The sequence below is a fragment of the Bombyx mori genome, chromosome 13 (genome assembly GCF_030269925.1).
Source record: "Bombyx mori chromosome 13, ASM3026992v2".
Lineage (NCBI taxonomy): Eukaryota > Metazoa > Arthropoda > Insecta > Lepidoptera > Bombycidae > Bombyx > Bombyx mori.
The window spans coordinates 11,027,635-11,052,632 of NC_085119.1; the positions used below are offsets into that span (position 1 = coordinate 11,027,635).

General features: G+C 35.3%; 1 protein-coding gene and 1 non-coding gene across 2 annotated transcripts; one reads left to right on the forward strand and one right to left on the reverse strand.

The window, feature by feature from the left end:
* Nucleotides 1-8,722: 8,722 nt before the first annotated feature.
* LOC119629403 (ATP-dependent DNA helicase pif1-like) lies at nt 8,723-10,307 on the reverse strand. Its single transcript, XM_038015119.2, has one exon. The coding sequence runs from the start codon at nt 9,852-9,854 to the stop codon at nt 9,045-9,047; it is 810 nt and encodes a 269-aa protein (XP_037871047.1). The 5' UTR covers nt 9,855-10,307; the 3' UTR covers nt 8,723-9,044.
* A 9,183-nt stretch (nt 10,308-19,490) lies between these two features.
* TRNAY-GUA (transfer RNA tyrosine (anticodon GUA)) lies at nt 19,491-19,579 on the forward strand. Its single transcript is given in 2 exon segments — nt 19,491-19,527; nt 19,544-19,579. It is a non-coding gene; the product is annotated as a tRNA-Tyr (tRNA).
* Nucleotides 19,580-24,998: the final 5,419 nt, after the last annotated feature.

A 24,998-nucleotide genomic window follows, 5' to 3' on the forward strand; every position in this document is an offset into this window, starting at 1 on the left:
CATAAAAATGTAAACAATTTTGAAGATGTATTTTAAAATACAAAAACATCGATGAAAATCGAAAAGGAAATCGCGTTGATCACGCAGATTAATCACTATCCTCATTTTATTGTACTTGATAACGACTTGTCTTTACTACACTGAAGCAATTCCAAAATTGTACCGGAATAACATGCCAATAATCGTTAGCAGCGATTGGAAAACAAAACTGTGATTATAGGGTATTATCTGCTGCTGTCTATCTCTTTTGTTCCTCTAGATAAAGATATATTTGTCTCGTTTCTGTCTAGAGGGGCTGGACGAGATAGAGTGACATTACTTTAACGAACTTTCGATGGTTCAGTACGAGGGTTTGAAGACTAGTTTGCTTCGGATTTGTACTGATGGGGTACCGAATTAATGCGATCTAGATAACAAATAAACCGTTTTAGAGACAATTTATTGTTCCACTCATTTGTTTTCTTTGTGTGTTGTGTTGTGAAATTTATTACTACTGAATTAAATGAGCAATGGACTATTAAAATGACTATTAAATAAACAGTTGCTTCCATTCTTAATATAAGCGTTATTGAATTTGTATGAAATGATATTTAAAGTATATAATGTTTACGGCCCATGGTGGCCCAATCATATGTGGTTAATGTCGTTCATGGACAAAAATAAAGCTAGAGGGATAGTTATGTTCTTATCTTTCGCACAGGTCAATACTTAATTCAAACTGAAGCATTTTTCAAATATGTTATACCGCTTGGAGCATACAGTGATCGTAAATTAATTCGAATACCGAAGGACAAAAGTCATTCAAATCGATTAACGTCACTCCGGGATCTCTATTTTTGCCAATATTATTAGCCATCTCTCTCTGTACGGTAGAGGTTTTTTATTTATTAATTCTTTAGTTTAATACATATTTGTCAACAAGAGCCCAAAGAAACTTCTTCCGTCCGTGTCTTATTTTGTAAGTAGTCAGCGAAAGTATGATCTCTCTGTAACAATAGCAGTATTCGAGTCTCGGTTATCTCTCAGTGTTTATTGTCCGAAGTTTGTGGAGCGCTCGTTTTGTCGTCGATTCCCAACAACTCGTTTAAATGAGCAAGTTTGTGCTTTGCAGAACGCTTTAGTCTATACGATTTTCATATCAGGCTATTTTTTTCGGATCGGGTCTGTTTAATTATTTTATTTAACAGTAACCGAGTTATTTACAATTAATTTTAGTGTTGATCATATACCTTTTTTTTTTTTTTTTTTTAACGCTGGGGAATCCATTTACGGATACCCGGTCGAGAGGATTTTGATCATATACCTACCCTAAAATTTTGCGAATAATGTGAATCATAGCATAGACTTGATTATTTTATGGGACATTTTTGATAATATAAATTTTAAATGATTTAATAAATACATGCTTTAGAGAACGATTGAAAATTCTCATCGTATCGTGTCCTATAAATGTCCTCACGAAAGGGGTACTCATTCACTCGTGACGAATCCACTGCCTGTAGCTAACTAATTGCTATAAAATGAAGCGCTCCCGTGAGATTTCGCCCTGCTTTTGTTTTAATCGAAATTTTCTACACAAAGTGTCGTATTCGAGTTGAGTTGTCACAATTCGCAACATCCGATTAGAGGTAATGGTGTATTAAAAGTGATTTATGAGTTCAATGCACTTTGCCACAGCTCAAGTATTTTGTAAAAGTTTGATCCTTAGTAATGATAAATAGCCATTGGTAAGCGAACAATCATTACAAAAAGAACAGTTAACGACGAAATAAGTGATTGGACTAATCTTGGTCACAGGATTTGAAAAATTACTATCTAATTAATATTTTAAATGTTTGCTACCAACGCGCAAAACAGTAGGTCATTTTATTTAAAAAAAGACCTGTCATTTAAATTCTTCTAACGAAATTTAGTTATGAAGATATTCGACAGTATATGCATAGTAAATGTGAATAAAAACAATCAGTTTGAATAATATTACTGTACTTCTAAATTTACGTATATCAAGTAAGAAGTGATGTTTGGTTTTGGCGCTTCTGAATATGTTAAACAAACAGCCTTCAGGTAAGTACGGCTTGTGTGTAGTTTTGCTTATTAACGAGACCAACATGGCGGACGTTTGATAAGATTTCGGTTTGTCTTGGAATTCGTGCCTCGAGGCGGTCTCCGGGCATTTATAGCTGAGGCCACTGAAGACTGCTTGAAGTTATCTGGTGTGCTTAATGCTCTACTTACGATAAACTGGTTATAAACTGTGTTTGCTACTAAGAATAATATATATATTAATACGTGAAGCAAAAACTTTGTATCCCTTTTTACGAAAATTGCGCGGACGGATGAATATGAAATTTTCCACACTATAGAGAATATAGAGAAGAAGTGCACAATGCTAATATATTTTTTAAATTATGCTTTAATAATACAATAAATTAATAAAAAAAACATCACACACACTACCATGTATTTGACGCACACACGCATGCATACTATTTATTTATTGTTAAACTTTTGTTCTTGACGTCTGTGGTCTAATTGAGAATAGATTAAATATTGTTTGTCTTTATTAATTAATATTTTTCTATAGAGTAGTCTTGGCGAAATTTGTGATTATAGAAGTATAATAGTCTTTGAAAATAGAAACATAATATTGTACAAACTTACAATTCCAATTAATTATAGTCGAATTTCGACTACTGCGGGACTACTATTATTTATTAATAGATCAACCGCAGGTCGTATGTTTCTCAGCTTTTTTTTTTTAATTATTTCCCTACCTATTCGCTTGTAACCTAAGAGGCTATTCCAGCTACGCCTGGATGGTAGGTGAGCTCACGTGTTCAACCTGAGAGAATTTGCTAACACTAGTGATCAGTGCTTGAGAGGCCTAAAAGCACCGAGAGTGAATCCGGGGGATCCGATCCGACAAGACATTTTTTGGGCGACGGCGGCTTTTCATAACCCTGTCGCGATCGGATAAAATTCTCTCAGCCACCACAGCAAGAAACCATACGAATCTTTTACTGTATTCAAACAAGTGTCAGTTTAGGCTTTATCTAACGAACTTGAATGTCTAAAGGAATCATTCACGAACCAATACCGTAATCACTATTTTTTCAACGGAATTTATTCCCCACACAACGACACCCACGTCCAAAACTACTCATTACTTTTAATTATTATTCTCATAATCCACTCGCAGGTCTGCTGGAAGAGATTTCTTAAAGAAATAAGCAGTGCCTTTGATCATAATTTTCCTATTACTCTGTACTATGTCTTCTTTTTTGTGTGTACATAAACAAAAAAATAATTAATACAACCGCAAAGGCGGTTTATATCAGAGAGATTAATATCAATTAATCAGTTCTTTCTTTATGTTACTTATGACGACGCTTGCAGCTGAAAGTAAGTATTGTACTTTTTGACGAAGCATGTTGCTGATAACTTTATTTCTGTAATCTGACGAAGCATGTTGCGGATAATAACATGTACTTTTAGGTTAGGAATATTGTGTTCTTTTCTTTAATAATTTAATAAAATTTTATTTATATATTAATCAGTAATATTGTGTCTTAAACGTAGTCGTACGTGTGGGTAGGTACCAATCCCGCCTCTTTCTGTCGTGAAGCAGCCAGCCTTTGAACGATAGGGCGTCGGTTATAGAATACAACTGTGTACTTAGTGCAAGTTTTTTAACGTTCTCGATAACGTAAAAGTTAAATCAAATTTGTATGGATTTGGAACGTTTGCCTACGTTTGCCGCCAGGGGCGTTGTTCCAACTGCATACAAATTTGCGTTAACTTTTACACTACCGAAAACGTTAAAAAAGTCGCACTAAGCACACTGAACCTTATTAGTTGACATAAAGGCATAAAGGACATAAAAGAGCTCACACATTTTCATACTTAATATTCAATATGCCACCTCCAAACACTCATGATCAGATTTCCTATACAAATTTTGATTTTAACTGTGTGTATGTATTATGTTTTCTCAAATTATTTTTGGTAGAGCAACATATTCGTCGTTTCATGAAAGTATTTGGTTGCGCCGTGTAAGTCGTGCACACGGCGCATAACTATGAACAAGACACAAATCGGCGGCCTGCTTCAGATATTTGAGCAGTGATGACACATTATTATTCATAATTATATTCTACAAAATGTTGAGAAAACTGTTTTTTTTAGAACTATTAGAGAAACGCAATTTTAGAAACACACTGATAGCTGCTTTGATAAAATATAGAACTATGATGTTAAGCTTTTTTTTTATGATTGAGGGTTTACTAGTGGTCCGGAGGCCTTTCCAGTTTCATAAGGACAGGTGGTATATGTAAAGCTACAAACAAGATGTCTCAGGATGTGCTAGCTATTAAATAAAAAAGTTTTATAATATTGTATATAAAGTCTGATCCTATATACTAATATGGGTGAACTAGCTCACGGCTCACTTGCTGTTAAGTGGTCACCGGAGCCAATAGACATTGACCACGTCAATACTGACACTCACCTTGAGACATGAGAGTCTTAATTCTCAAATTTTCAATACAACGGCTGCCCCACCCTTCAACCCGAAACATGATGCCCTACGCAGTAAGTACGCTAATTATAATTATTGTATTAATTGTTGTTGTGATGCTATATCTTTACAATGGAAGTCATACGTGAAAATTTGTTAGGTACATACGTATTTCATTAGGAAAATTGCCGCCTGCCTGCGGGATTTGAACACCGGCACAGTTGCATCGCTTGATACGAATGCACCAGCCGTCTTATCCTTTAGACCACGGTGACGCCATGTTTTTATTGTGCATGACAATTTTACTATAAATTTTTAAAGCCATATAAATTAAATAAATAACTTTAATAATAAAATAATATAATTTTTAAAGCCATATTTAAATTGTCTATATATTGCAAAAGAAAGAGAAACTAAGAGGCTTCGCAACAATAAATGGCCTTTAAATGTCTGGTAAGAAACAATTCTCAATTAAAATTTGACGATACCGCGGTACGCCACAGTTAAAATAATTACATCATAATACCTACATCTGAAATTAAATTTCCAGCCCTTCGGAGATATCAAGTTGAACATCGAATAAATGCGGCCATTTCTCATTTTAACCGAAGCAAAACTTAATAACCCTACTGGAAACGCAATAATTACGAACGTTCAGTGCGAGATCCTGGAGAGAATAAATGAGAGCCATTAAGAGAGTCGCGTTAAGATATTTCATTCCCCTTGAAGAAGACGTTGGCGCTACGGTAGGGTCCGCGTGGGCTGTTCCCACGAGTTTTGGCAAAGAAAAAAATCAACCTTTTTTTGTTCATAATTCGAAGCCGACCAAAATTATTGGAGTTCAGCGCTTAGTAAAACTTTAGTATTTGAGTTCACACGACAAGAATATAAATTCAGGTAACGATATTTAGAAAAAAAAAACCGGGGCAATGAAATAAAAATACTGTTTTTTTTTATTGGTAAGGCGTGTTGTAAGCCGGCACAAGTAAGTACTACTTGTCTGCTAATTTTTACACCAAAGCAGTCATACCTTCTGGCTTGGAAGAAGGATGGGCAGGCGTACAACTATACAATAAAATTAAAACTTAGACTTGGCAAAATAAATGCCAAAGGCGTTGGAGCCAAGTTATTTAAAAAAAAAAACTTAGACCTTGTGTCTCAAGATGATGGTGGCCTCGTTTACATTGTCAAACCTATGAAGATAACCACTTAAAACCAGCTGGGCCGTAAGCTCGTTCATCATGTTTTAAAAATAAAAGTAATTTTAAATACCATTTTAATGAGCTTTTCTAACATTCATTAACTGAGAATAAAAAATCCGTGACCAAACCGTAAAAACTGTTCGAAACTTCGAAGAATATACTTTATTCATATTTAATTTGGTAAAAATCGATACTTGGAAAACAAATTTGCTACGTCGCGTCTATTCACATAAATACTCTATGAATCCTTCCCACCTGACAAATTATCGGTGTTCAGGAGAAATCCTCGCGTTTGTTTTTGTTGAAATGTGTTTTTCGGTGTGCGAGACTAATGTGCAATGTAATTACCTGCAGGTTAGATGTGGGAGATTGAACATAATATGCGTATTTATCTACGTTTAGCTTCTTCATACTTAGTATTGTTTACGTTTGTTATATCTAATATCTTTATAATAACCATGAAAGGATAGAAATATTGACGTTCGATAGTAGTTCTTGTTTTTAATGTTTCTTTTGTCGAACAATGTGAAACTCTCAAATAAAATCCTTGAAAAAAGACATATTTTTAAAAGCTTAAATAGTAGAGTGAACGTTCACTCGTTTAACAAGGACAAATTACAAAATATTATATATTAGTAGTAGGTATGTGCATATACGATTTTCATTATAATCAACATACATATACATACACACACATAAAAGCGGAAAAACGCAACTAAAACACAATACTTCAGTAGAAAATAATGACTGTTGTATTATGAAAACAATAAATACATTTTTATAGCTTAGAAGTCGATTAGAATAAATTGTTTTGAGATTTTTCCGGGTTATAGCGGTGCCGGTGTTATCGTCCCCATAATCAGCCCACAAACGGCCACTGCTGGACTTAAGCCTCATCCAAGGTTCGCCACAACGAATGCACCTGCACAACCTGCATCCAGCGATTTCCCGCGAACTTTATCAGGTTGTCGGTCTAGCTCGTGGGACGCCTACGCACGCTGCATTTTCTAATAACGTAATTTGAACACTCTCAATGTTTCCGTAAAATGTAACGATTCAAAATATATCTGGCTTATATTCCAATAATTATGAATGGGAGCTACTACGAACCAAGTGGTTTAATAAAACGAATTATGTTTTTTTGTTGTTGAATATCTATCGATTATTTCGTTCCATCGGGTCACAAAGAGAGCGAAAGGCACGCGTGATATCAGAAACGTGTTACGAACAGCATATAGAGCGGGAATTTTTCACAAAGCCCCTATCAAATCGACACCTACGCTTCACGGCTCCGGTCTATTTCCGCCCGACAAACATGAATACCAAACAGATACGTTTAAAACTATTTCAAAAAAGATATTCGATTCTGGAATCTATTTCATTTTACATAGGTAAAGCAGTAAAGTTAGGTAAGGTTTCAGGGTATCTATGTCCATCATGCCGTATGTACATATTTTAAGAAGTCATTTATTTGAAGTCATCGTGGCCTAAGGGATAAGGCCCGGTGCAACCGTATCCAGCGATGCATCGGTGTTCGAATCCCGCAGGCAGGTACCAATTTTTCTAAATACGTACCTAATAATTATTCACGATTGACTTCCACGATGATGGAATAACATCGCGTAATTACAGGTGGTAGGCGTCTTTTGAGTCCGCACGGGTAGGTACCGCCACCCCTTTTTCTGCCGTGAAGCAGTAATGCATTTCGGTTTGAAGGGTGGGTCAGCCGTTGTGAAAATTGAGACCTTAGAACTGGTGTCTCGAGGTAGGTGGCAGCATTTATATCATAGGTATCTATGGGCTACGGTAACCACTTAACACCAGTTGGGCCATGACCTCGTACATCCACGTAAGCAATAAAAATTGAATATAAAAATACATTGAGATTGATCAGTTTCGAAAAGTCATTGGTTTTTTTATCGATGAAGAAAGGAACTACCATTTTGTTAAGAATATGTGTTATCTTCTACCGTCATGTGAGCTCGCTCGATTGGGAACCACCACCCTGCCTATTTCTGCCGTGAAGCAATAACGCACGGTTTGAAGAGCGAGGCAACCGTTGTACTGTAAATGCTGAGATTTAGTACCCATGTCTCAAGATGGTTGGAGGCATTGACATGATTGATGACTATGAGTTCCGATAACCACTCAACACTAGGTGAGCCGTGAGCTCGTTCACACATCTTAACACTAATAAAAATAAGGATTTCCGAAAACTTTATCTTGTTAAAGTTTTCTCATTGAATACTTATAGAAATCTGACTTATATTAATAATCCGCGACCACCAAAATTGTTGTATTGTGTACTTGTATACTGAACAAAGTATTCGAAAGCTCGGAAATAATATAATGACAATAATAGAGGGGAAATTAAATTGTAAAAGTAGTTTTAATTATATCTGACCACTTATTTTCATTATAAACTACTAGATGTTTCCCGCGTCTTCGCTCAAGGCAAAAATGGAACAATGAAATTTTACACGGGAATGAGCTGTTTTTGCGGTGTAAAGGGTAGCGCTCTCAAAACTAAAACTATCATTTAAAAAAAAGTAGGTCAATCAAATAAACAAACACACTTTCACATTTATAATATTAATATGGATGTGCTGGTTACCGCTTTATCGTTTTTCATGCTAAGGATATAACTAGACGATGACCGAGCTCGGTTTTTTTTTGATAACGCCATCTTGGTTGCCCTCAATTAAGAAAAATAGTATTATTATTCGCCAATAGATGTCGGGAAGAGTTGGTTATTGAAAACACGAATAAAACAACATTTTCTGAAAATAAATCGTAGCTAGATCGATTTATCGACCCCGAAATCCCCTGTATACTAAATTTTATGAAAATCGTTGGAGCCGTTTCCGAGATTCAGATTATATATATTATTATATATACAAGAATTGCTCGTTTAAAGGTAGAAATCCCCTGTATACTAAATTTTATGAAAATCGTTGGAGCCGTTTCCGAGATTCAGATTATATATATTATTACTAGCTTTTACCCGCGACTTCGTCCGCATAAGTTTTTTTGTTTTCTCCCGGCTATAAGTCCCCCTGCAACAATGTCCCACTATCGTGTTCCAGTCCTCAACTTCACATCAAAATTTGTTCAAAAGCAACCTAAGCTACATAATGGATAGCTCCGAATGTTTCCTTAGTAAATATAAAAAGTAAATAATGTAAATCGGTTTAAAATACTACTAACTACCTACCTGCCAACCCCCGATGTTAGACAGTGTGACATCCGTAACATCGTCTGCGTAGGAAGTACTAACTTAATGTAAGTAGTATAATAATGTAGGAAGCTAAAAATAAGAGGCCTTATTACTGTAGTACATTTTTGTAAACTATGTTCTTTGTTTTTCCCTCTCTGGCCAACACATGGAGATTCTGTGGACTTGAAACACGTGAGCAAGCCACGTATAATTGTCCGTGAGAAAAACCACTCTTTTCTAAATTAATGCCGGCTACTTTTAATGTTTGCCCCTGAGCTTTATTTATCGTCATAGCGAATGCGATTTTCAGCGGAAACTGTAATCTCTTAAACTGGAATGGCAAATCTGTCGGAATTATGGGTATACGGGGGATTAAAACGTTCTCTCCTTTTGCCATTCCAGTCATAATGATTGCTTTTACAATATTGCGACCGAGGTGTGTCACTTGCAACCGTGTGCCATTACACAGTCTTGGTGCATCTAAATTCCGCATTAAAAGGACAGGAACGCCTACTTTCAGCCTCAGTTTGTGTGAAGGTACTCCCGACAGTTCTAAAGAATTAAGAAATTCTACAGGGTATGATGTTACTTGTTCAGTATCCATTACAGTGTCTACAGAGAGAAACTCAACAATATCACCTTCCACGCGTGACATAATTTGCTCGTTTATCTGTCCCACCATTTCATTCGTCGGCGCTAAAATTGCTCTTTCACATAACCAGTCTCTATTCCTCATATTAGTTAGCAGTTCGCTATAGACGAAGTTATTTAGATCATCTGGATTATGCACAACATTGCAGAATTCACGATCCAATGTAATCATGCCATTACCATCCTTTGCCATACGATCTTCTCCAATTTTAAGAAGAGCAGCAGCATATTGTCCAGATTGTACATCATTGTGTAGTTGCACTCTCATATTTGTAGACAGACTAAACGTTTTTACGTGCACCCATAACGTTGACGCTTTTAAACACGCATTTATTTCATCTGCAGGGGTGCCTTTAGTGATAACCGGCAAAGTCTGTCTAAAATCGCCCGCTAAAAGAAAACATCAAAATCATTTCAGTAGCTATGGCGTCATTCGCTTCTTGACACGATCACGCTAGATTTCCGCGGGAATGAGGTATTTTCCCGCCGTAAGAAGTAGCCTGTGTCCGTGCCTAGGATCCTATCTTTATATTAACCAAGTCTTATAAAAATCCGTTCAGACGTTAAGGCGTGAATGAGGTAAACTTTTAAACCAAACTATTAAAAATCACTAACTTAATTAGTTTTCTGCCTACTGCCTACGCCTTAAGTACGATAGCATGAATATTAATAGCCCATATCCTTTTCTAGGTTACTATCTATCACCTAACTAAATTTCATCAAAATCTCCCACCAAAAACCATAAAAAAATCACTAACTCAATTCAGTTTTCTGCCTACTTCCTACCCCCTAAGTACTATGACGTGATCATTTTGATCTTATATCCGTTTTTAGGTAACCATCTATTACCTTACTAAATTTCATCAAGATCTGTTCAGCCTTTTATACGTGAAAGAGCAAAAGTCCCAACAAAAACGACTAAAAATCACTAACTCAATTTAGTTATCTGCCTACTGCCTACCCCCTAAGAACGATGGCGTGATTATTTATAGCCTATGACCATTTCTAGGTTATCATCTATCACCATACCAAATTTCATCAAAATCCGTTCAGCCGTTTAGGCGTGAAAGAGGAACAGACAGACAGACAGACAGACAGAGTTACTTTCGCATTTATAATATTAGTATGGATATATATACAAGAATTGCTCGTTCAAAGGTATAAGATAATAGTTCTCAAATTATTTATTTAATATTTCTCATAATTAAAGCGACTTATACGATTTAATTTCCCGTTTATCGTTGTGAATGACGAAAAAATATGAATAGTTATCTTTTTGTACAGCGATTAATTAGAGATGTTTGCGTTACAAAAGCACGGAACATACTAGTAGAAGCCTTACACAACCGAAGAAGCTTCCCTTCGAGCACATTTAGCGAGCTTCATGGGCTTTCTTTTTCCGCACAAAAAGCTTGGGCCTATTTTGAATAATTCAGTCAGGCACGAAGTATTCGTAAATATCATGTAGGGGCCTCACATGTGTGAATTGCGTTTTATTGTGATCGAATCTTGACTTACTTACGAGGATCTCTATTTCTTACTTCCACGAATCAATTTAATTACGTTTCCATAAAAATGCCTTTATAATAATGTATTAACTTGTATTAGGGCATAATCGTGAGCCCGCAAGGGTACCTACCACCGCTCTATTTCTGCCGGGAATCAGTCATGGATTTAGTTAGAACGTGCGACAGCTTATTTGGAAGAAAAAATGCTCACGTAAATAATTTTTTATGGATTTCGAAAATTACTTACAATTTAAAACGCTATCAGCTTATTTGTACACATAGACAAAAAACTGAAAATTGGATTACGTCAATAAAATGTAGTACAAATCTGCAAGGTGGTAGGACCTTTTCTGAGTCCGCACGAGTAGGTACCACCGCCCCGTCTATTTCTGCCGTGAAGCAGTAATGCGTTTCGGTTTGAAGGGTGGGGCAGCCGTTGTAACTATACTGAGATCTTAGAACTTATATCTCAAGGTGTGTGGTGCATTTACGTTGTATATGTCTATGGGCTCCAGTAACCACTTAACACCAGGTGGGCTGTGAGCTCGTCCACACATCTAAGCAATAAAAAAAGAAGTAAATATTATAATCTCATGAATAAGGACACAATTTCATTTAAATACGAAACATGAAAATAAATAAGAAAAAAAACACAAAAACGAAATGGAGTAACGAAATACAACGAAATTATTATAAAACCTAGGCCAAAATCCATGGAATACTGCGATATGAACAGTGCGGAACAAAAGGGCCCTAACATTTTACAACGTCCAATCTTCAGTAGTAAACCTCGAGATCGTACTCCAACCAGCAATTAACAGGGAACAGATAAGCTTGCTCAGTTCTCGTACATTTTGCAGAAACGCATACCGTTGGTTTTGATAATCATTTTCCATTGTTGATGCTTCTATTGGACGATAACATAAATGTCTAATTCATTTAAATACGATTCCCATTGTTTCTACATATTGTATACGCTTTCTATAGTATGTGTATTTATAATACTTAAATATCCTCATGTAGATTTTAAATTTTGTCCAATAACTATGAACTTTTGAATATTTTAACGAAAGGTTAGTTTCGATTTTTTATTTTCTTATTATTTTAATAAGCGAATTAATTAATTAAACCAAGCTAATTTTAATTAACGACTATTTTATAGATAACTAGTGGACCCGGCGAACTTTGTTCCGCCACACGGTTTGTTTCAAACACATCAACCGGTCAACTTCAAAATTGTACTATAATTAACAATAAAATATATTACATTTAGCTGTTGCGTTTTGTTATTCCATATCAGTTGTGTTTTGTTATACCACGTTTTATGTCGCGTCCCACGGGAACGTGATAAAAAGTATCCTATGTCCTTCTCCTGGTTTAAAGCTACCTCCTCACCAATTTTCAGCCAAATCAGTTCAGCCGTTCCTGAGTTATAAATAGTGTAACTAGCACGACTTTCTTTTATATATACCTGTATAGATATAAAATTAATTTTAATAAACAGTTTTGTTTGCATATGAATTTCAATATAATAAAATAATTTGGTCGAATTCAGACCACGAATACTTGACCAGCATGGCGATCACATCTTTAAGTAAATGAGTATAGTTTGCTGTAATTTAAGTGGCCCAAATACCTCGTATTACCCTAATTGCACGTCATAACTTCTACAAACTTAACAAGCACAAGCCCGCGATTTTTTTATTAAAATCGACATATTTTATCACGTTAAAATTATATTAAAATCCTCCATTATCAATATTAAATCGAAAAGCTTTTAAAAATTAAAATATTTCATCAACACTCAAAACGTAATATCCAAAGTTAAACCGGTAACAAAGAAGACCATCAAATCAATTACCTCCAATAAATTGTAGAGACAATTTCCACGAGCGTCGACTAATAACGCTAATTCCGGTCGGCATTGTCCATTTAATAAAATTTTATCAAACATTCCCTGGACAGAGATTTCCCTTTTGATCTCGAACGCAAATTAGGGTGCTGATTTTGGTAACTGTATTGAAATATTAATATTGAACTTTCAATTGATGTTAACCACTTTTCCATTGTTGTTATTTGAATATTTTTTTAATTCGATTTTTTTATGATGTTTTAAATCGTTATTGCATTTTAAAACTATCTTGTTTTCTTTTAGGTGGCTTCTTTTAGGCCCATATGGCTTTATGTGGCTGCTTGACGGGGTTCATAAGTACCAGGATGTGAATGCAAAAGCTCACTTGGATATGTTTCATATCTCGTGTTTGTTTGTCCTACTATTTCTAATGGTTGTTATAATAAAATTAATTAGGAATAAATTTAGAAAGATAGAACGGTACTGATAGCACAAAATGCCGTGGGTCCTTTTTAATACAGGCAGACAACATTATGGCTTATTCGATCGTAGTTTGTCACTGCGGCCTCAAGGAAAACTTAACTGGAAGATATAAAACCTACTTCTACGTATTTAGTAAATTATTAACTTAATAACGATAAGTATAGTACATTGGTCAGGTTGCAGGGAGAAGATCACGCGGACGCTCACCTACCCGCTGGTCTGATCTGGTAAAGACGCTCACTGGCCTGCCAATAACCGAGGCTATAAAGACCGCCGAGTACAGGAAAACGTGGGGAAGCATTGTGCATCGAGTGGTCCACATTTGGAATTAGACACGACTTTAAGCAATGAAGAGACCGACTCAGAAGAAGAAGAGACAGTTCATTTTTCATAAGTATACTTATAGTTACAGTTCTCGTTCCACATTACTTCACCACGTTTACCCTTTAATAGATTAACAGGTAGGAAACAAGCAAAGCATTAAACATGGCTATCTTTGAAGCGGGTGTTTATTCAATCGAGAAATGTGTGACAATTACCGAGATACCTCGAGCGGTAAATCCTTTGGCGCACTTTCCTGGGAGTTTTCCTAATGAGTGCCTTCGGCCGTGTTCCGCTCGTGCACCACCGCATCGCTCAGGTCACATGAATTCACAGTAGATTGATTCCACTTGTGATAACAAATGCTTGAATGTAATAATATTTTCATTTTTGTAATTTAAATTGGCTATAGTTTATACGGCATATCTATACTAATAATATTATAAGGCTGAAGAGTTTGTTTGTTCGAACGCGCTAATCTCAGAAACTACTGGTCCGATTTGAAAAATTCTTTCGCTGTTAGACAGCCCATTTATTGAGGAAGGCTATATAGCCTATACTATACAACATCACGGTAAGACTAATACAAGTGGAGCCAATAAAGAATGTTTCAAAATAGGGGTTTATATAGAATGTTTCAAAATAGGGGTATATAACATTCTATAATTCAAAAATATTTTCACTTTCTACGTAAATGAAGTGGGGGTAAAATTTAGTGTTATCCCAAAGTAACTATTTCACGCGGACGAAGTCGCGGGCAAAAGCTAGTTATATCTATATGGCAGTGGGCAGGTCACATTTCTTGTAGAACGGATGGCCGTTGGGTCCGAAAACTTCTTGAGTGGCGACCGCATAGCAGAAAACGTAGCTTGGGTAGGTGTCTCACAAGATGGACCGACGACCTATTGAGGCTCGCGGAGATCCGCTGGATGCAAGCAGTGCAGGAGCGATCTTTGTGGCGAGGGTTAGGAGAGGCCTATGTCCAGCAGTAGACGTATGTGGGCTGATAGAATAGAATAGTTTATACTTTATACGTATCTAAGTCGTTGTGTATGTTCCCTGTGAACTCCGGAAATGGATGGATTTCGATAAAATTTTCAGGAAATCTTCCGTTTGGCCTGGCCGGTGAACCCCTGAAGTTTGGCAACAATGGCAGATTTACAAGAAGAAAATGGGTAAACTTTGTTCTCATGGTTGCTTTGCGTAGTTAACTATTGGTTCGCGGTACTTTTTTATTTAGGTAATGAGTACGAGTATTCTTAAAAAAATTCAGCAGAAATTAGTGAAAAGGTATGTATAGTCATTTTGCTATAAAATTATAGTGTAATAGTTCGCTTCAAAATTCGTCAGAAGACTCAAATCTCCATCCTTTCAAGTTTTTAAAGCAAATATAATTTTTAAATTGATTTTTGTGTGTTTTTTGTTTAAATTGCCTCGCGTCTTATGAGTAGAATTCACTCAGCGCTTTAGCGATAATTTGGGTTTTCTTAAATCTAACCGCGAAAAACTAGCACAGCTACCCAAAGTATATTTACTAACAGCCGACTTGTTTAACAGGTTATACTTGGAATATGTTCTTTAACTGTAACCGACAGCTGTATCCCCAAGGGATGTCCTTTGTAGCAGAGCACAGACTTTCAGACTGTTTTCATATTTAAATCTATTCATTTATAATTCCTACTTTGAGTCCATACAACCAATCATGCCCAGAGGCAGGTGGAGTCTGATACGAGCTTAACACTAGCCGTGCTTTGCGAATTAGTCAGCCAATTTACGCCAATATAAAACTCATATCTAAATTGTAAATCAATTGTATATTTTTTGTTCCTTTCAATTTTGAACATTCCATTGCAGAGAAGGCATTTAATACTGTAACCCTAAAAGAGTGGAACGCTTTTTGTGAAAAAAGTCTATCAAAATTTAATAGCATTCCCCACTAGCTGGCAGCACACCCAATGACTTTGATATTTTCGACGAGTATTAATTAAAAAATTATAAAGCTTCCCCCACCCTCTTCTACCCCCGCAGCTATTGTTCAACCCCACAAAGCATTTATACCGCGGAAAAAGATAAATATACGAGACGCAGGTAATTGCGTTCGCTTTTATTGAGCTGTTGTTTGATTTCAAAGGCTTTTTATTGTGTATTTTATTACGAGTTAGTTGTTTTGTGTATTCGTACTCGAGTTGTTTGTATTTAGGGTAACTCATACCAATTAGAAGTCGCCATGACTTAAAGGACAAAACGACCGGTCTACTCATATAAAGCGATGCGATCATGACGGTGCTCAAATCTCTGTATCAGCTACAAAATTTTCTAAGGAAAGTAAGCTGATTGAACATGTATTCGCGACCAACTTCAACAATAATGCAATAACATCATGCTCTTTTTTGGTCTGGAATAGTTGATGGTTGGAGTATTGGAAATTTGCATTATTATCCTATTTCTTACACAAAGGTCATATGTTCCGATTTGAACAAGGAAAGAGCGACACTTCGACTTAAGATGGGTTGGATATTAAGTTTATGATATTTATGACGAGCCTTGATAAAAAATTAAAAAAGAATCAGCAGATATTACATTAATATTTTAGGACTTTTAATGTGATATATTTTTGTTTCAATCAATAAATTAATGTTTTGCATTCCATAGCTCGAAGCTAACACTATCTGCTGTGGTATAAGAAAAATATAATAACACTCAGACACGAATTAGCAAATACATAATTAAGTTTCACAAAACGTTCGACCTCCTATACCGTGCAAGTTCCAATACGCAACAACGAGTAAGGTACGAAATTTAAAATGTATTTTTGTGTGAAGAATCCAAACAAGCGAATTTTAAGAGTGAATGTCTATTCAAATATAAACCTAATTCCACGGAAACCGTAAAGGTAAATATTTTTCGGTAACAACGAGCCGGTGAAAACGAAACGATGATTTTCCATAACAATGCTCCCTCAGGAAGGAGCTGGTAATTATGATTGAGCACAAAATGGGTAAAAATAAGTCTGAGTATTGTTTCACATGTAATTAGGGTTTGTGGTCCCGGTGGGCAGCGAAACGCAAGTCACCTTTACTCTTTTAAAATATATTTATCTTACGTTTTGGATGTTTTAATGTTTGGTTTAAAATCGTTTTTGTTTTTGTATTTTGTGTTTGTTAGTAAATATGTTGCAATTATACACGGCTATTTACAAATGATTGTAATCCCCTTAGTGCATTTTCGTATTCATCCGCATTTATTATCGTCAAGTAACTCTAAATATAATTATATCCAAAGGAATGTGTCATAATATATTAACATCTCCAGTTTCAAGTCGGCTGTTAGCATAGCGCGGTGAGGATCTCCGATTATGAATATTAATATGGCGTCGCTGCAGGTTAGCGGTTTAACGATAATGCCTTTAGACAAATCTTCCCCGACCTGCTGTATAATAATAACGAATATTCTGTTACTTCACGAACTCTCGACGTGTCATTGCTGATATGAAATTCTTGGGTGTTGCTTGGTATTCCTTACCGCCTTGATTAAATTCTTGAGTACAAAATATTTTGACAGATCTTTGTTTGGGAATCAAAGATTTTTTAATAAATACATAAAAAATTAATTAATGTTACACTTATAAACAGATAATCCATATTAAAAAAATGGTTTTTAAATAAATAAAAACCATTTTTTTACCATTAAAAACCATTAACCAACTACAGAAGTAAGTAACGAAGTACTTAATAATAAGTACTTACTAATAGTTAGTAATAATTAGTAATAAGTACTTTGTATCTTTCATTATGTAACAGAAAACAGTATGTTAAAAAAAGGTATTTGTTTTGTGATTTTCAAAATTGTAAAAAAGAATGTTTTTTTTTTAAATTTTCATTCGAAAACTTCGGCTGCTTCAAGCTTCGTATCATTCTTAACTCAAGTAGATTTAAATCCTCCGAGTTCGATCCTCATTGTTGTTAAGATAAAGCCATAATTAAGGCCTTCTCGATCGATTAAGTTAAGCTGAGTTTAAATAGACGTTAACTCCGAGAGAAAGGTTTACTCCAGCGTGAAATGGCATTAGGTTTTCTCGCGTTTTATGCGCCTTCAGACGAGACGAGTCGCTAAGAAAGGGGGATTTAATGGGAGATTGACTTAATTAGGCCCCGTCGTAAAATTAGCACAAGTATTTTTGAGTGATATGACTTAAATGGATTTGATCGACGTTTAAGAAATTTGTTGTAAGATTATGGTGTTTGACACACAGACCATACGAAAATAAGAGGAAAATATTTTGATATTATTTAATGTTAACAATTAACTCGGTGAATCTGTCCACGTTGTTATGAGTAAAGAACAGTGCGATTTGAAACACTTTAACTTTAAACAATTTAATTTTTTGAGGTCAGGGCAACGACAACACTAATGTATGCTTTTATTTACTTTCATTACATTCTAATTAATCGAATTTATTAAATGATTTTAAAGTATTTGGTAAATGTTCTTTTAATAATTAAAATTTTTGACAACTTCGACTTACGTGGTGACATCGTCGACAAGTTGGAAGAGAGTAAGGCTGAGATTGTATGGTCACGTAAAAAGGAGGACACCAGACTACGTCGGGAATTTGGCAGTGTAGCTCGACCTCCCCGGTCGGAGACCTAGAGTGAACCCCCATACAAGGTGAAATATGTAGTGCTAAAGGGCAAGAGGGAAAGCAATGTTACTGACGATGATGTCACATACGGAGTGAAATGGAGAAGAAAAATAAGGAAAGCTCACTCCACCGCCCTGTGGGATGAATTACGAGGAAGAGAGAGAGAGAGAGACAGAGAGAAAACCTCAGCTGCTGCTGAAGCAAATATATATTTATTTAACTATGGTTATTTTATTATATGTATATGATAGTCTCAATGTTCTTAATTTGTTTTGTTTTATTATAATATTGGTGCTGAATAAAGCGCAATTACTTACTTTACAGTCACATCTGAGGTTTACAACTCTCATTTCATTATTTGAAACGTTTCGAATACATTAGAATTTTTGTGAACACGAACGATTAAAGTAATAAATTTATAATAGTCTTCACGAGATAAACAAGGGAATTTTCTCTTGTTTCATTTAAACTTAGTTACGAAAGCATTGTTTGTTACACGATGATTCCGTTTTAATGCTAGTACCTATAGACAAATGTTGGAAGAATATTTCTATGATACACAGTCATCTATATATTAATACGTGAAGCAAAAACTTTGTATCCCTTTTTACGAAAATTGCGCGGACGGAGGAGTATGAAATTTTCCACACATAGAGAGAATATAGGGAAGAAGTGCACAATGCTAATATATTTTTTAAATAATGCATAAAAGATACATTAAATCAATAAAGAAAACATTACACACACTACATACCATGTATTTGACGCACACACGCATGCATACTATGCTTCGATCAATAGTACTATTATTGATCGAAGATACTATGTCAAACTTTTGTTCGTGACGTCTGTTGTCAAATTGAGAATAGATTAAATATTGTTTGTCTTTGTTAATATTTTTTATAGTGTAGTCTTGGCGAGATTTGTGATTATAGAAGTATAAAATACAATCATAATAGTGTACAAACTTCAATTCCAATTAATTATAGTCGAATTTCGACTACTGCGGGACCTCTAGTTTAATTTATTACATAACACAGTATGTCTGTATATTAAAATGTTGTGGACGTGTAAGCAAATTTTAAATTGTAATATATGCCTTCGATAGCTCAGTTGGTAGAGCGGTGGACTGTAGATGTAAGATAATTGGTATCCATAGGTCGCTGGTTCAAATCCGGCTCGAAGGAATATTTTTTTAGATTCCATTACGGAAATTCTCTAAAACGTTTCATAAAAGCTTGCGAATAGAAATTTATTACTCAATATAACTGATATACTGTGAAACGAAAAAAAAGATTTTTTGTTAATGTTTCACGATTAATTTCAAACGATGGCTAAGGAAAAATAAATTTTCAAAAGTAAAAAAAAATTAAGTTTATCCAGAATATTACTGTGGCTTCGAATCCAAAGACTACAGAGGCAGTTAGTAGTTTATAGTTCACAAGGTTCAACCCATGATATGTTTTCCGAATAAAAGTAATCTATGAGGCATCCATCAGGTCCACTCAGCAGGTCTATCAACGAAAAAAGAATCACTAACGAACAAACACATTTTTGCGTTTTCTAAAAAAACTTATTTATTAATTTATTTTATCTGTTTTTTGCTTACAATATGGTAGATAGTAATTGCTATAATATATTTTCCGAAAATTTCGACTTTATTAATAGTTAAACGCGACGTTGTTTTGTTTTCATGTAGTACACTCTATTTTTTTTAAATAATTGTTATCGATAAACAATGTCGTATCTCTAAATTTTTCATTGCGTGACGTCAGTTGCCTTACCTTATGAATTGTCGGCGGCGTAAATGCTATACAAAATGTCAGTTTGACCTTATGCTAAGTGTCGGACCGCCCCTGAATTATTTTACGAGCTCATGTTTGATCTTTGAGTGGTGCCCTTTAGTATGATAGCTGTCAAATTACCGAATTAATATTTTAGTACGAGGTAAGGCTTGCGTTTTAACGTATTTAACATTTCATCACTTAGACTAAGTAGTCGTGGTGATGTACCTACTAAATCAGAAATCGTACCACTATGAAGTACAAATTTCGGTGTATTGTTTTGGATGACGAGCTTTCAAGAGAGATATGGGATTTTAGGGTTTTTCATTAAAATAAAATAAAAAACTTACAAAAATCTTAATAATTTATCATTGCGCGGCATATTCTAGAGTTGAGAAACAGCTGACGATTAGTTTCAACGGTCTCAAGGGAAGTTAAAGTTTGGTATATGTTGCGCTTTCATGCAATATGTAGACAATACGATTACTTAAGTACTATATCTTTACCGTTTCGACTATATTATTATCAGCGCATTCCTTACATACTTTATAAAAAAAAACCCTTTAACAGCCGAACCAGCATAAGGTGAGCTCCCATTATTGGGAGTAGCTTAGGGTGTAAAGATGGTGCTACTGTTCTTCTTGTTTGTTTAAGGGTGCGATTTCGGTTAGTATCTATTTTTAATTAAATTACACTTAAAAACTTACAAAAGTAAAAGAACTTCAATACAAGTTTTCAAGTTTTAGCATAGATTAAAAATGATTGGCCTCCGTTAAATTTTGGTACTGTACGTATTTAAAAAAAAAATTTGCATGTTTGTTTTTTTATGTAATTTGTATACCTAATATATACTATATATATTATGTAATTATACTATATAAACTCCCACCAGATGAGTTCTACAAGAATAAATCAAACTTTTTTTATTTATTGCTTAGATGGGTGGACGAGCTCACAGCCCACCTTGTTGTTAAGTGGTTTCTGGAGCCCATAGACATCTACAACGTAAATGCGCCAGCCACCTTGAGATATAAGTTCTAAGGTCTCAATATAGTTACAGCGGCTGCCGCACCCTTCAAACCGAAACTCATTACTACTTCACGGCAGAAATAGACAGGGTGGTGGTACATAACCGTGCGGACTCACAAGAGGTCCTACCACCAAACTATTGCCAAGGCTTCGGAAAATGAACGATACCACACATTATGTACCTTCTGTACTGAAAAATAAATAATTACAAAAGGATTCTTATTGCCTTTGAAGACAAGCATACTGGCCACTTGAGTATCGTCACTCATAGATGATACATATCGCACAAGCATAGTTACCGTGTGCAGTCGAACTTGGAAAGACAAGTGTGTGTGATGCCATTAATAATGAAAAATTTAACTAAACATTTTTTACGAACAAATAGGTTATGCTACTCGGTTAAAATGGGATAATTCAGTTATAAAGACATTTGAAATTTTAAGTAACAACATAATAAAACCGTAGCTGTATTTCCGACATGTTTTATAACAACAAAAATATCTTTAGTGAACTTTTCACTGCACGCACACTGCTTCCGGAAACAATGGCGTGTCTTTTTGTGCTTAATTCTACTACAAAATGCTAATTTTGTTGTGAATCGAGTTCACAGTCCAAGAAAAACATAAAAACAATATCCATTGGTTTGTTACATCGCGGGAATAAAATTAAAACTCCTAGCGAGCTAGCAATGGTTACGTTTCAAAGCGTGGGCAAAGTAGTAATTAAATTTTAACGTGGTCTTGTGGTAGGTAATTTGAATAGAAACTGTCGCGTCGATCGGACGATAGTCGGAGCGTTTCCGACGCGTTGCGGTAACGGACAGCTTTCGTAACTTAACGAGTTTACAAACTTTTAAATATTAAGTGAAATTTCAATACTTTAAGTATTATAAGTATAGTATAAATTCTATTCGAATTGAAGAACAACGTGTTATTATATGCACAAAAGCCTTCCATGATGAGGAAATTAAGCCGCGTAAAATCGCATTTCGAAGTACGATCTCATGATCTTCGTGATGTAAAATGGTGTACTGGAGTCCATAGACATCACGTGCCGCCACTCACCATGAGATATGAGTATCGAGGCGAAGGTAGTATACCGATATAATAATAATAAATACTGTGGCTAGTGCTGCTACTGCCCATATTCCAGCGAATCTCTTAGTAACGCCATAATAATATTATAGTCGAATGAATTGATATCGCCTTCCTACATATATCTGCAAAATTATCATGTGCTTGAAGTATTATTGTAGACGCTATGCGAATGTTACTAAGACTTGAATACTTCTAATGTTTCGATGTGAATAGGAAAATTAAACTTATATTTTGTGCTGCTGTTGTTTCCTAAAACTCTTTTACACTAGATGAGTCGTGAAATCATCTGCAAATTTCCGCCTATAATAAAATTATTGCTCTTATAAAGTTGTTTCTACAATTAAAAATAAATCTTAAAACAAAAGCCAATTAAAACACGCGAACTAAAGATACCAAGAGACAACAATTCTTTTTTCAAACAAATGAGTGATATAGTAAGTGAAATAATCTAACTATACTAATATTATAAAGCTAAAGTGTTTATTTGGTTGAACGCGCTAATCTCAGGAACTACTGGTCTGGTTTGAAAAATTATTTCATTGTTAGATAGCCCATTTATTGAGGAAGGCTATAGGCTATATAACATAACGCTGAGACTAATACGAGCGGAGCTAATAAATATTGTTTCAAAATCGTTTTTTCCCCTTTTCATAGCTTTCGCTGTGTGCGCTGCGTGAGTGTGAGTTTCGCTAAAACAATGTATGACAGAATTACTCCCCTTTAAAAGTTTAAACGTCCGCGATATATCGATATTTTAAGGTTGGCTCACCATAAACTTTTTTATGCTAACCAAATTGTTTCTATAATAAAATAAAGCATTATTTGTGAAGGTGTTTTTATGAAGATGATATTAATCCCTAACCAAATAAATACGTTATTCATTACAATATTAACATCGCAGCAAAACAATGATCAAGCGCGTAATGATGATGTATAAGACGCCGGCTGGCCAGTGCGCGGCGGCACATAATAATGACAAGAATATATATATTTTTTTTTAAATGTGGTTGGGGTGTAGTGTGCAGCTCGCCTAACCTTATATTTGTAACTGCACACACTAAATTATGACAGTATTACACGAATTGTCGACTTGAACGGTTTCTCTTTTATTTTTGCCTACATCACTCCAATACAAGCAAGAATAACAAGACACACTCAAATCACTTCAAGATAGGCTTTGAAAATTGTAGATTTTTCTGGATATCTCTAGGATTCCATAATTAGCTCCTGATACTGATGATCACAGGACCATTCGGGAAGTCTACCCTTTCGAATAAAAAAAAAGAATGATCAGAATCGATTCAAGCATTCTCGAGAAATCGGTGAACATACCTAAATTAAAAAAAGTGGTCGAATTGATAGCCTCCTCTTTGAAGTCAGTTTAAAACCGTGATTTTGGTACCTTAAATAGCTCCTTAACATTCTATTATTCAAAATATTTTCACCTTCTACGTAAATGAAGTCGCGGGTAAAATTTAGGGTTATCACAAAGTAACTATTCCACGCGGACGAAGTCACGCAAAAGCTAGTATAATATAGTAACTTTATGTTAGTTATTAATTAAGTAAATAAATATCTACTATGCACTTGAAAATAAAACTTAATAAAACAGACAAGAAAGATACCGCAAAATACATCAAAAAGAATACTGGTGGTTTTTTGTTGAAATAATGTATTCTTTTGGATAAATGAATTTTAACTTCATTAGCAAATATTATTATGCAGCATGAAAAACGCATCACCGACATCTGCGCACTAATACAGGCTACTTGTTATTAAATTATTGGCGAATCCCGGCCAAGCTTTGTTGTGACTATCACTCGCTGTAAGGAATTATGTAGGTACACTAATTTATTTTAATCGATTTGCTCACCTAGTTCTATTTAACTTATTGTAATGGTATGTATAACACCTAGGTAAAACGCCTTTCTATTTGGAGGAAGACGGAAAAAGACAATGAAAAAAGAAAAAGAAGCATGTAAAACGACAGTGATAAACACAAAAGATAACCAAAAAAAACATACTAAATGCTAAATAGAATGTGTGTTTAATTAAAGAGTGAATTGTGTGAGCGTTGTGTGAGTGAATGAGTGAATTGTCTTTAGATAAACTCTCACAGGAATCTTCTTAAGTATCAGTAGTACAGTATGTTTATGTAATATATTCTACCACCAACCACTATCTATTTCTCTCAAGAGGTGGTTAATAAGTTACCGTTTGAGGTCCAAGACACCCGTCCTACTATACAATTAAGATTTAGACTTCACGTCTTGGGGGTAGGGGGGGGGGACTAAGTTGTGGTCTCTATGGACTCCGGTTAAATATTCGACATCAAGTGGACCCTTAGTTTGTTCAATCGTCAAAGTGAAAAAAATTGAGCCTAATTAAGCAAACTAGTACTAAAATTGGTAGAAAAATCGTACCCGTAATTCGAAGCGTTTGACGTTGACAGATAATACTTTTTTTTTTCTGGTCAGGAGTAAATCGCTGGACTTCCGCCCTCAACTGGGGATGGAGGGCGGGGCATGTTAGAGTCTAACTGACTAAAACCTCCTGTCGCTCAACAACCAACGTCCAAACCTCGCATGAGACAGAACTCATGAAAAGGCAAAGGGGGGAAAGTGAAGCGCTTAGTGCGGAGCACATCTCTCCCATCACCCTCCCCCTCGGGACGCCGGACCGGCGGTCGTCGGCGC